The sequence below is a fragment of the Xiphophorus maculatus genome, chromosome 3 (genome assembly GCF_002775205.1).
Source record: "Xiphophorus maculatus strain JP 163 A chromosome 3, X_maculatus-5.0-male, whole genome shotgun sequence".
NCBI classification, from domain to species: domain Eukaryota; kingdom Metazoa; phylum Chordata; class Actinopteri; order Cyprinodontiformes; family Poeciliidae; genus Xiphophorus; species Xiphophorus maculatus.
In genome coordinates this window covers 542,394-555,454 of record NC_036445.1, presented here as the reverse complement: position 1 = coordinate 555,454, position 13,061 = coordinate 542,394, and the positions used below count along the sequence as shown (strand labels likewise).

The window sequence follows — 13,061 nt, the reverse complement described above, 5'->3', positions numbered from 1 at the left end:
ATTAAATATTTAGTTTGGAACTATGACACTTATAAATGTTTGAGTTACACGGTGAAAATATGACTGTAAACTGTTACATATTTCATCTGGTTCTGGGAGAAATAGGAAAATTTTGGGATGTTTTTTGTAAAGTTACATAGTCAGAAAGGTTTTGGTTTAATCCTTTTATAGGAGAAAAAAAGAAGTTATTTTTCAAGCCGTTTGTTCCGTCTGTTTTCCACCACTAGATGTCGGTGTTAAAAACCAAACTCCAGGTTTCTTTTCTCATCAGAAATCAAACTTAAACATCTTAGTCACTTTCTTTCGACTCTTTGACCTTTATTGTGGATGAAAAGTGCTGATTCTTGTGTTTAGGGTCGGACTTATATACCAAAAGTACCTCAAAAGTAAACTGTAATTGTTTTAGACTTTACAATAAAGCGACGTCGAAAACTTCCGGTAGATACCGGAAGTTAAGTTTTGCGTTACGTCGCAGCTTTATAAAATTCTGAAACGCGGAAGTGGCTTACAAACAAAGCCCAGAGGTGACGGAGTTAGATTTTAACTGTAAAGTTCATCTTTCCTGCGAACTGGGAGACAACACAGCCGTGAGTTTTATACATTTAACGTCACGTATTTTTTAAATTCTCATTTCCTCATCTTTTGGTTCAAAAAGATAAAAGTTAATCACGTTTAGGCCGCTGAAGTTGATGCCGAACGTCTTCAAATTCATTGTTTGACATGGAATTAAAAGTTTAAAAGTACATTTTTTCTTAGTTCTGATAATCTCAGTTGTGTTTTTAAAAATCTATCTTCATCTATTGAGTTTAATCCCGTTCTCCTTTCTGAAAAAGTCCACATCCGCTCGGATCACTCCCATTCCTTCCCTTGGCTTTGGAACCAGATCCAGCTGCTGGACCCATTAAAACAAAACTTTTGTCGGATAAAATTCGGGCCGAACTTCCTGCAGGACTCCTTGCTTTACAGACAATTCATAAATCCTCTTTTTAAATGTTTAGTTTGGTGTCTACCAAAGTTTTAATTTAAATTGTCAGGTTTTACAGATGGAGTTTGGTGGAGATTAAGTTTACGATTTTCCCAGAAAGTTCTGTTCAGGTTAAATGTTTAAGATCTGCTCTGATTCGTTCCTGTGAGATAAAAAAAAAACCGGTTTTGTTCTTATATTTCTGAATCACGTTTGGTGTTTTAAACCCGAGATGATGGGAAAGTTTGAAATTGAAAACATGGTTGCTGTTTTTCACTTTCACTTGCAGCGAAAACAGAAATCCCCTCCAAATGTTTGCTTTTGGTTTTATCTGGAAAATCAAAGCTAAACTCTGGTTTTCATCTGAATGTTGATGCTTGCATAAAACCCCAAGCAGAGGTCAGACATTTCCCTGCAGCTTCATTTAGTTCTACATGTAGAGCTGCATGATATTAGGAATAAATGGCATTAAAATGTTGAATATTGTTATAATTATTGCAGTAAAGTTTATTGCAGTAAAGTTTGCCCAGGCAGGACGCGGACGTTCAGTCTGCAGTCCTGTCGCAGCAACATGCAGCATTATTCTAATAAATATGACCCAAAACATGCATTAATACTGATGTTCTGAAAATCCAGTCGTCCTACAGATGTTTTTATTTAGAAATCTGTGTCTCATTTGATCTTCAGTTTGGTTTTTCTGATATTTTCTGTTTTATTTATAGATAGAATTGAAGCAAAAAAGAGTCATTTGTGTCTCAGAACCGGTTTTGGGTCATAAGAGCCTCAAACTTTCTGGTTCTGGATCAGAAACTTTCACATTTTTACTTTAGTCCCAATGTACTTGGTCCAACTGTTCAGCTGCTGTTTCTGATCTGGACCAGAACCGGGTCATGCTTCAGCCTGTGGTGCGTTCAGTGCCTGTTGGGAACATTTAGCTCCAGAATTTTACCAGTTTCAGCAGTGCGCCCAGTCGTTAGAGGAAAAACAGAAGTCTAACGTGGGCGTCGCTCTCCTGCCCCCCCGAGGGGTAACGTGGGCGTCGCTCTCCTGCCCCCCCGAGGGGTAACGTGGGCGTCGCTCTCCTGCCCCCCGAGGGGTAACGTGGGCGTCGCTCTCCTGCCCCCCGAGGGGTAACGTAGGCATTTTAAGACAAATGGTTTCTATGAGAAAAACTGGGCTTCCTGCTGCTCATAATTTGTGATATTTGTGCATTAATACTGATGTTGGCGCGTATTTCTGTGTGAAGGAAGAATAATTTGTTTAAAACGCTCATCATGTTGAAGCTTCGCTCTGACTCTTCGGGCTCGACCTGATGTCTGCGTTCACAGCTTTACGAAGTTTATTCAAACGAATCACTCATAACCCCTGCAGCTATTCTTCATGAGAAAAATGGTTTAAATGTAGAGAAACATTTCACTCATCGTTTAGATTTTCTTCTGTTTTATCATGTATTTATTTTGACTTTGAAGTTTAAATTTCATTTCATTGAAACTCTGTGAAGACATTTTCAGGAGGTTACACATCTCTTCTGCTTCACATACAGAACTTTGTTAATTAATGGTGCAGTGTTGGTGAGCGTTGGCTCCAACAGGAAGTGGTCATAGATCTGGACTGTGATGCGTCTTCCTGTTCCGTCTCCAGCTCCATCATGGCCAACGAAGTTTACGCAGCGACGACGGTTTCTAACCCGAAGGCGCCGTTCTGGCTCGGCCCGGCATCGGAGCATCTGAACACGCCGCGCTTCGCCCTGAAGATCCTGGAAGTGGTGAGGTCAAAGTTCACTGAGCTCTGATTAACGCTGTCTGGACAGAACCTGCCGGGTCCTCTGGTTCTGATCAGGCTACCTTGGTTACCGTGCTGCTGGGGCCGAGGTCCAGATGTATAAACACAGCTGGATCAGAACCAGAACCACTGAGCTGAGTTGGGTACTGTTCAGTTCACTGGTTCAGTTCATCGGTTCAGTTCACTGGTTCAGTTCATCGGTTCGGTTCGTTGGTTCGGTTCGTTGGTTCGGTTCACTGGTTCGGTTCACTGGTTCAGTTCACTGGTTCAGTTCATCGGTTCGGTTCACTGGTTCAGTTCATCGGTTCGGTTCACTGGTTCGGTTCACTGGTTCGCTTCGTTGGTTCGGTTCACTGGTTCGGTTCGTTGGTTCGGTTCACTGGTTCGGTTCACTGGTTCGGTTCACTGGTTCGGTTCACTGGTTCAGTTCACTGGTTCAGTTCATCGGTTCGGTTCACTGGTTCAGTTCATCGGTTCAGTTCACTGGTCCAGTTCGTTGGTTCAGTTCGTTGGTTCGGTTCACTGGTTCGGTTCACTGGTTCAGTTCATCGGTTCGGTTCACTGGTCCAGTTCGTTGGTTCGGTTCATTGGTTCGGTTCACTGGTTCAGTTCATCGGTTCGGTTCACTGGTCCAGTTCGTTGGTTCAGTTCACTGGTTCAGTTGTGCTTTGTGAGTCAGTTTTCTTTCAGTTCTTTTCTGTTGTCTGGAGAAACTTTGCAGAACCAATTGATCCAATTCTGTCAGAAATAAAATCATAATCAGATTAAATTAAAACCTTTTAGTTTCAATCTGAATGTAAAATAATCCAGTCTGGATGGTTCCAGTGAAAGGTTTTGTGCATGTTCCCAGTACTGGACCAGTTCCCCAGTCTGCGTCTGGTTCGCTGGTTTCCTGTTGTTCACTCCACGATGCTCTGAACCCGTTGCCGTGGTTTCCGAGGTCGGCGCTCCCTGAATCACACTTCCTGCCACTTCTTCTTTTTCTTCTTCTCTGAATCCTCAGTTGTTGTCACAGGAAGTTGCCATTCAGCGGTTCGTTTCACACGTTGCCGCCTCTCCCAGTTGGCAACAAGTTGCTGAAACTGTCGGCTCAGAGTGACGCTGAGGCCAGAAGTTTACATACCGCCAGTTAAAGACGCAGGCGGCCATGTTTTATTGGTTCTGGTTCGGCTCGGGATCGTTTCTATAAAGCTCAGAACATTCTGGTCCTTAAACGCCGCTCAGCGAGGAAGACGGATCAGCGCCACAGAACCACGGGTTGCCTTCCATACATCTACTGCGAAAACAGGCGGTGGCAGCATGATGCTGCGGGAGTCAAGAGGAAAAAACACTGGAGCAGAGCAGAGCAGACTTTTCACCTAGTGGGCCAGAAATCATTTAAAAAACTAAAATCATAAAAATATCCTTTCATAGAATCCTGGTCCTAGATCCAGAACTTCTGATGGTTCTGATCCAGTTTTTTTGTTCTGGGCTCATCTGAAGCAAAATGTTTAATTTCTTCTTCTAAATAAAAGCAGAATCTGGGTCAAAGTTCTGGTTTCCTCTGTGGTTACCATGGCCACAGAGGAAACCAGTTTGATTTTTAAGTAAATTCAAGTTACAAGTCAAAGTTCTGGCCGTTAAAGTTCAGGTCCGGTTCTGGTTCTGTTCTTCAGCAGGAAGCTGCAGACGGAGAAGTGAAAGTTCTGCAGGACCCGTTTGGCTGCAGTCAGCAGAACCGCTGGCTGTCGCAACGGCGCCTGGGAGGGCATCCGGGCCGAACAGAACCGGCTGCAGAAACAAGATGTACAGAGCTCTGGACCTCCATCTGACCGGTTCTGGTTCTGTAGGACGGGTCCATCCAGAACCTTCCTCTGGTTCTGTGTTTGGTGACCTGACCCGGTTCTAGCGGCTCTGCAGCGCCTCACACTGGACCCGTATCAGAACCGGACATCTGACTGAGTCAGGAAGGGATCAGAATAAACGGATCAAATCTGCAGAGTCAGCACTTCCTGCTGCAACCTTTCACAATAAAATCCTTCCTCTTTCCTCACATCCTGGGTCCAGAGGCTTCAGGGGGAAAGAAGGGCAGGTTCTGGAGGTTCTGGAGGTTTATTACAGAAGAAACTCTGCAGACAAAATCAACAGAAAATCAACCAAACAATAAAGGCTGCAGGAAATAGAAACTAATGTAGCAAAAGCAGCAGCAAGTCTGAAACTGGACCTGGTTCTGACAGTGAGAGGACATGGAGGACGTGTCTCTAGCTCAGCTGGTCATGTGACGTGACAAGGCAGGACGAAGGTTCTGCTCCAGACCGGTTCTGCAGCTTCTAACCCAACACAGAGCAGAGGCTCCGCCCCCTTCAGGTGGAGGACATAGATATATATACAATAGATTTATTTTGAGGCAGCCTCTGGATGTTGTCTGGCTGTAATATTTTAGTTTCTGCTGCCGCCTTTCGTTAGTAACTCCATTAAAACCAGTTTAATCTCACTGGTTTCAAACCAAACTCACTATGAACTCAGGAAGGATAATCAATCGTTTGCGTTAGCAGCTACATGCTAGCCTCACCAGTGTTGTATAGTAACGAAGTAAAAATACTTCACTACTTTACTTAAGTATATGTTGGAGTACTTCATACTTTCCTGGAGTATGAAAATTTTTGATGACTTTCACTTTTACTTCACTATATTTCCGAACTTAATTGCGTACTTTTACTCCGATACATTTTCAATGTGTGGTTTAGTTACTCGTTACAAAAAAGCGAGAGAGAGAAACGAAGTGTTTTGATCCCACCTACTGATTAGCAAGTAGCAAGCAGGCTACCGAACAAAGTCGGTAGAACTACTTGCCTGGGCTTGTTCATCACCTCCAATAGGATACACCTGTTTCGCTTCTCCCATTAAACACAAAGCAAGTCTCTCAATCAGCAGCAGCCACATGGAGGAGGAGACGGAGACCACAACGACTGCAACTACGTCGGACACGGCTCCAGGGGAACCACCAGCTGGTGATGAGAGCCCCTGGCCTTATTTAAACACAATATACTCTTTCGTGGGTGTTAAAGATTCGTCGTACCGCATGCAGTTTATGTTATTCCTGCCAGAAGATGTGGAAATTCTATCTTACAAAAACTCCCCGTCCAACTTGAAGAAACACATCGAGGTAACGTCTTATGAAATGGTTATAATCCTCCTGTTTCAGTAACTATAGCTTGGTCACTAGGCACTACTGTATTGTGAAACGTTGACCATAAATGAACTTTGTTTGGCATTGTTTCAGTTCCATACGTGGTGTATTTAGCTTAGGCCTAATGTTGACTGTAGCAGGCTACCTAGACTCCTCTGTTCAAGGGGGACAGAAGCCATAGCGATAGCAATTTAGACTCAATTTAATGAATATAGGAAAGGCATGCAAGTTCAAAACCAGGTTTACAGATGCCAATAAGCTGCATTTCCCTCCCAATTCTTTTTTTCTTTTGCATAATGACCAGTTGTGTGCACCACCTACTGACTGTAGCATTGACTGATTCACTGATTTGTGAAATAGAGTAATCGTAACAGATCTTTTTCTTCATGTTGGCCGCATTTTCTGTACTATTTATTTTTCTCATTTTCAGCACTGACCTTACTTGAAGGGAAAACTTAAGGCTTACAAAAACTTTGTATTTTCTGTCCTGGAGGGTTTACTAAGAAGCTGGTTCAGTTGTAAAGCAGGTTAAGTTAACCTTGTGCTATAGGTAAAGCACCTAATTTTCTTAACTAAGTGATGCCTGCAGGTATATCTATTAGCAGGTTTAATTTTGCCTGCACTTGGTTGGGTACATTATTTTAAGTGTATTTGACAAGTTTACCAAAATATAAAAAATGTCATTCAAACTGCATTTGCTTTGTTTTACTTTTTACTTGTACTTTTCATTACATTACTTGAGTACATCCATTTTTACAGTAATTTCCATACTTAAGTACAAGAAGTTTCAGATACTTTAAGACTTTAACTCAAGTAACATTTCAGTCAGTGACTTGGACTTTTACCAAAGTCATATTTTGGAGAGGTACTTGTACTTTTACTTGACTCTGAGATTTCAGTACTTTATACAATACTGAGCCTCACTGCAGAACCAGGAGAGGCTTCAGCTCCAGGTGACCAGATTCACATCATCCATTTTCTTCTAGTCCCTGGTGGGTCAGGAGGAGCTGCTGCCTGTCCAGCAAATGTTTCGGGTCAGAGGCAGGGTCACCTGTCCAGGTCACCTGTCCAGGTCAAAGGGCAGCACAGAGACAGACAGGACAAACAACCACACACACACACACTCCTAGGGAGAATTTAGAGAAACCAATTAACCTGACAGTCATGTTTTTGGACGGGGAGGAACCCGGAAGGAACAGAAAGACCCGGGTCGGGAATCGAACCCAGGACCTTCTTGCTACCAGCGGCGCCACTGTGCAGCCACCAGATTCACCTGCGTTACGTAAAATTTTCACCTGAACCCGTTTCTGGACCGAAACGCCTCAAAAGCCCAGTTTGAACCAGAACCGGGTCCAGATTAGAACGAACTCTGTCCCTGTCGCTCTCCGCCATGACACTTCCTCTTCCTGTCTGTTTGGTAGCCGGCTGATGATGTCATCAACTGGCATCACCGTGGTTAGCTGGTAGTTTACAGATCAAGATGGCCGCCCTTACTGGGCCGGATACATCACATAACTGTGGTTCTGGTTCTGATGGTTCCGTTGTGTCCCCAGCTGCTGTCCCTGGTGGCCTTCGTCCTGGAGGAGACGGTGTCCACCTGCCTGAACTGCTCTCCTCTTTACTTCTTTGAGTTTGTGAGCTGCACAGCCTTCCTCTTCACGGCGCTGCTCCTCTTCCTCCTCTCCACCACGCTGCACAGCAGGGTGGGCATCAGCTGCTGGCCCAAAGTGGTAAGGTTCTGCTCTGGTTCTGGTTCTGTCCGTCCCTGTTGTCTTACTACAGAAATGATGATGTTTCTGTCCTGCAGGACTTCCTGTACACACTCCTCATCGCCGTCTTCTTCTTCATCGCCTCCATCGTGTTTGCAGCCAACAACGGCAAAACGACGGTGGAGGCCGTTGCTGTGGTGAGACACCGTCCCCCTGTGTCCCTCGCCGTCCCCCACCATCGCTCGCCGTCCCCCTGTGTCCCCCACCGTCCCCCTGTGTCCCTCGCTGTCCCCCACCATCGCTCGCCGTCCCCCTGTGTCCCCCACCGTCCCCCTGTGTCCCTCGCCGTCCCCCACCATCGCTCGCCGTCCCCCTGTGTCCCCCACCGTCCCCCTGTGTCCCTCGCCGTCCCCCACCATCCCTCGCCGTCCCCCTGTGTCCCTCGCCGTCCCCCTGTGTCCCTCGCCGTCCCCCTGTGTCCCCCACCGTCCCCCTGTGTCCCTCGCCGTCCCCCACCGTCCCCCTGTCCTCGCCAGTCCTTCCTGTCTTCGGTCCAGCAGATTGTCAGGAATTATTTTCTTCATTATGAGAGTAAAGTTGTAAAATGTTAAAAGATTTTTCTGGAATAAAATAATAATAATAATGATGATGATGATGATGATGACCCTCAGACGACCTTGAAATCGTTTCTGTTTCGTTTAGAAACTCTCTGACTGCTTTTTCTGACCTGAAGTTTTTTTAAATGAAATTCAGTTTTTTATTTTTGTAATTTTCTGACTTTATTTTTTTTTTTCTTGCCATTTATTTGTCTCTCTGTCTGCAGGTGTTCGGCTTCCTGGCCATGGTGGCGTTCATCCTCGACTTCATTGTCTTCCTGAAGGTCAAAGGTCATCCCTTCCAGGGCGCTCAGGCCCCGCCCACCACCAACGGCGCCGTTCCTCCACCTGAAGCCGAGAAGCTGAACGGAGACGCCAACGGAAAGGCGTAGGACGCGGCGCCGCCTGCAGGGGGCGCTCCGCCAGCCAATCAGAGCCGCCTGAGACACAAACTGGTTTTTATTCCTGTAGATTCAGAACCAGCAGACACTAAACCAACCAAACCACTAAACTCTGCTCCACTGGGAATCACACGCCTTACTGGTTCTGACTGGTTTTTACTGGTTCTGACTGGTTTTTACTGGTTCTGACTGGTTTTTACTGGTTCTGACTGGTTTGCTCTCACTCTGCCAGCTTTGCTTTTTAATAGTTGCCTTAAAATTCAGGATATCTTGTAGAAATGATTTAAGCTCCTTATTAACTTGCCACCGTTTCTGGATTTTGTTTTGTTTCTTTTTTTTTTATTGAATTTTTCTGTAAATTTTCAGATTTTTGTATATTTGTTTAGGAAGATTATTTTATTCCCTGAAGGAAGATGAATGTTTATTTTTCTAAATGAATCAGACAGAAAGTGTTCAGCTGCACATTTATGTCCGAATGAAATATTTCTTATCAATCATTTGCAGATTTCACTGAAATCAGGAGGAACCTGAAGTGAACCGCCTGTCGCTGTCCAGCAGGGGGAGCTCTAGTCTGATTTTAGTCGTTTTCCATCATTTCCCCTGAAATCAGTTTCTTCTGATCTGAAACATGAAACGGTTGAACCTGTAAAGTTCCTGCAGCCGATGGGATTTTTCTCCATCCTGCTGGCAGCAGCTTCATGTTTCTAAATGTTTCTAAATGTTTCTGCTGCTTACACAGAAACTGATCATATCAGATCTTCGGTTTGGGTCGGGTTCAACGTTTGTCCTGCTGTTACACTTTCAATCGTCTTAAAGGAAACTACTTCCTGTCAGGCTGAGGGAACCACTTCCTGTTTTTATTTAGTAGAAAACAACAGTTTCAGTCTTCAGGATGATCTTCAGCTTTTTCTGCCGTTTTGTAAATGTTCAGTAATCCCTCAGATTAAACCGTTTATGCTAATATTTTTGGGTTTTTTATCCATATTGTTGTTTTTTTTATCCATATTTTTGGTTTTTTTCTCCATATTTTTGGGTTTTTTATCCATATTTTTGGTTTTTTATCCATATTTTTTGGTTTTTTATCCATATTTTTGGTTTTTTATCCATATTTTTTGGTTTTATGCCATAGACTGGAGAGGACTGCAAGTGAAAGGAGAGCGGTTGTTTCTCCTCCTGGTTTAGTTTCTTCCTGATCGACCTGAACATGTTTGAATCTGTTTTATTGACAATAATCTGTGTGACAATCATGTAAACATACAAATACTAGCGGTTTTTCTGTCAGACGATCCTGTTTGTGTCGGCGTGTCGCTCTTCAGAGCCAAATCAAATGTTTTCTATGATTTATATGACCTGTAACTTCCTGTTTCTCTGTTTGCTGCATTTTAATAAACGTTTTAACTTCATTCATGTTTTGCTCCCTGTTCAAACATCAGAATCACTTCAGCTCTGCAACAACTGCCAGGCTCTTAATTTGAAAAGCTTTATTTTGTGAATTACTACTTCCTCTAACTGGTTTAAAGGGCCAGTTTCATGTAAATTTTTCCCTCATCAAAACAAACCTGGAATGTTGCCTCGATTTAACAAATCCTTTGATCTCCATGGCAACCTGCTTAACACCTGGATGGACCTAGCCCCGCCCCCGGGACGCAGCTCCTCCCCCACACAGCTCCTTCAGACTAGCCAGCAGCAATTAGCAAACAGCAGCTGAGCTCATTATAGGAGCTGCTGCTCAGAACGACGCTGGTAGAAACTTTAAAGGGTTAATGGAGGAGCCATGTTGGGATGACTTGCTGGAGGCGGAGCTTCAGGAAGAGCAGGAGCTTCTTAAAGAGACAGAGGCCCAATTTCAAGGTGTTAAATTAGGAAGTGAAATTTCTTTAGTAATTTTTGATATATGCATTATTTTCTCACTTCTGAAGGTAACATAGTTAAGGTGTTATAAAATGTCACTATTTGCCTCTTTAATTGTAGTTTCATGACTCACGTTTTTTTTTTTTTTTTTACCCCTCCAGGGTCTTTTGTGGCTCTAGTGTCCTTTATATGACAGCAGGCTGACAGGAAACGGGGAAGCAGAGGGGGGAAGACGTGCGGCAAATGTCGTCGGGTCCAGGAGTCGAACCCGGGACGGCCACATCGAGGACTCAAGGCCTCCAAATACGGGTCGCGCTAACCGCTACGCCACCACGGCACGCCCTATGACTCACGTTTTTTAACGCAGCCTGGATTCAGTGATCAGTTCGTTTTGATCCTCTGAGGAGGATTGCGTTTTCTGTCGTCTGGCATCAGCCAATCATAGCCCAGATTAGACCTGTTGTTTTATCTCAGGAAGTTAGCTCCGCCCATAGCCACGCCCCTCTACTTTAGTTTGACAGATAAATTCAAAGCGACGCTGCAGGAACACATTTAAATATCCATATCAGCTCTTTTCAGTTTGCATTTTAATGATCTGATGACATATTTAAGAAATTAACGGTCTACATAAGATATTAAACATTTCTTTATTTCATGTAATAATTTAAGGAAGACCTTTGTCCCTTTTGGCACTCCGTAGCAGAGCTCCAAATGTTTGTTCATCTTCTCTGGATTCAACCGAGTCCAGCTGATTCACTCAACACTTGGGAAGTCTGCCCAGTTCTCCCAGTTCACCCAGTTCACTCAGTTCTCCCAGCTGCCTGACAGACACACTGCGCTGGTTTGTCCAGCAGGTGGCAGTAAACGGCTTCACCAGAACTTCAACATTTGACAAATCAAGGAGAATAAAGACACAATAAGCGTGATTCAGGAGCACCGGCTGGGTTCTGGTTCTGGTTCTGGTTGTGTTGAAGGGACAGTATTCTGTGTTTTCCATTCACATATTTCCATTTTACAGTCCAGTTATTTTGTCACATTCAGTTGTTATAAAATACTGAATATATCAAATATGACTAATAAATTTCAGTTCCTGATTTAACATCTTGAAATTGGGCCTCTGTCTCTTTAAGAAGCTTCTGCTCTTCCTGAAGCTCCGCCTCCAGGAAGTCATCTCAACATGGCTCCTCTATTAACCCTTTAGCGTTTCTACCAGCGCCACTCTGAGCAGCAGCTCCTATAATGAGCCCAGCTGCTGGTTGCTAATTGTTGCTGGCTAGTCTGAAGGAGCTCAGTGGGGGGGGAGCTGCGCCTCAGAGGCGGGGCTAGGCCCACCCAGGCGTTTTGCCTGAAAGAATGAAGGCAACACTTCTGGGAAAAACATGAACCTGTGGTTCCCAAAGATTTTCTCCTGGGCCCCATGGATTACAATAAAATTCCCTCTAAAATCTAAAATTTTAGTTCTATACTGTAGCAGAGTATTATTTGCTGTCAGTGTTACTTCAAACATATTTCTTTTTTTTATTTGTAACAATATTCAACTTTGCTATCATCAATGCATTTTAAAAAAGCTTCTGTGCAAAATGGGGTAAAAACATAAAACTCCCTGAGATTTTTTTTTTTTTTCATCGCCCCCCTGCCATGGCACTGCGCCCCCTAGAGGCAGCGCCCCACACTTTGGAAACCAGTGCATTAAAACATGATGGAACGATTTTAAAACATCGATTTTACACGATACTGGCCCTTTAAATTGTAACTCATCTAGAGCCTGGAGGGCCACAGAAGCGGCCGAGGTGAGCCGGGTTCGGCCCGCGGGCCTTCACTTTGACACGGTTCTATGGCTGCTGAAAGTTTCACTGAATAATAACAGGGTTGAATCTGTTGTGTGTTTTAGAGTTAAAATCTGATTCAAAGTATTTTAGAAATGGAGTGTCTTCTAGTCTGAGGTTTAATGTTGACCTTTGACCCAGTTGACCTCGTAGGCACACTAATGATCAGACTTCCAGCCTTTCGACCTTCAGGAGGTTTTACTGGCTGTGAGCTGAACTTTATTTCCTCTTTTAAAAGTTCAGATGGAAACATTTTGGTTTAAAGGTTTCATGGGAACCTGGAAGTGGACCAGCAGAGTTAATATTAATCCTCAGATCTGACCGAAGGTCCAACATTTAAACATGTCAGTTTCTGACCCGATGACCGACCCGACAGGCGACTCGCTGCCGTCTCCGATCCAGCTGCTTCTGCTCCGTGTCTGCAGGGAGAAACATGAACTCTGTCACTTCAGAGTCAGAGGCGTCCAAGGAAAACGTCACTTCGACCTTCCAGCATTTCCTGCTGAAATGTGAGGTTTCTCTGCTGAGGCCTCGTTGTTTCCCTAAAAGGAAGTGGAAGCCGCTCTCTGCTCAAACAGCCTTTATTCTTCTGAGAGGAAAGACAGCGCATCGATAACTGCAGCCGTAAATCACTGCAGCCTGAGACCCACAGCTCCATGAGACCCAAACGCAACCTGCTGAAATTCAGACCAAACTCCTGAAAAGACGAGTTTCTGTTCTTCTTGTTTCCTGCAGAGTTTCTTCATCCCACACAGAAGACTGC

At 44.2% G+C, this 13,061-nt stretch overlaps 1 protein-coding gene across 1 annotated transcript; it reads left to right on the top strand.

Annotated features, from left to right (window-relative positions):
• Positions 1-464: 464 nt before the first annotated feature.
• cmtm6 (CKLF like MARVEL transmembrane domain containing 6) lies at positions 465-10,024 on the top strand. The gene is made up of 5 exons (XM_005813550.2): positions 465-587; positions 2,606-2,729; positions 7,469-7,645; positions 7,723-7,821; positions 8,448-10,024. The coding sequence occupies exons 2-5, from the start codon at positions 2,613-2,615 to the stop codon at positions 8,610-8,612; spliced, it is 558 nt and encodes a 185-aa protein (XP_005813607.1). The 5' UTR covers positions 465-587; positions 2,606-2,612; the 3' UTR covers positions 8,613-10,024.
• Positions 10,025-13,061: the final 3,037 nt, after the last annotated feature.

Excerpts from the sequence above, each read along its gene's own strand:
- cmtm6 (XM_005813550.2), top strand. The coding sequence starts at position 2,613 with ATGGCCAACGAAGTTTACGCAGCGACGACGGTTTCTAACCCGAAGGCG. Across the intron at positions 7,646-7,722 it reads TCAGCTGCTGGCCCAAAGTG|GACTTCCTGTACACACTCCT; the intron begins GTAAGGTTCTGC and ends TCTGTCCTGCAG. Across the intron at positions 7,822-8,447 it reads CGGTGGAGGCCGTTGCTGTG|GTGTTCGGCTTCCTGGCCAT; the intron begins GTGAGACACCGT and ends CTCTGTCTGCAG.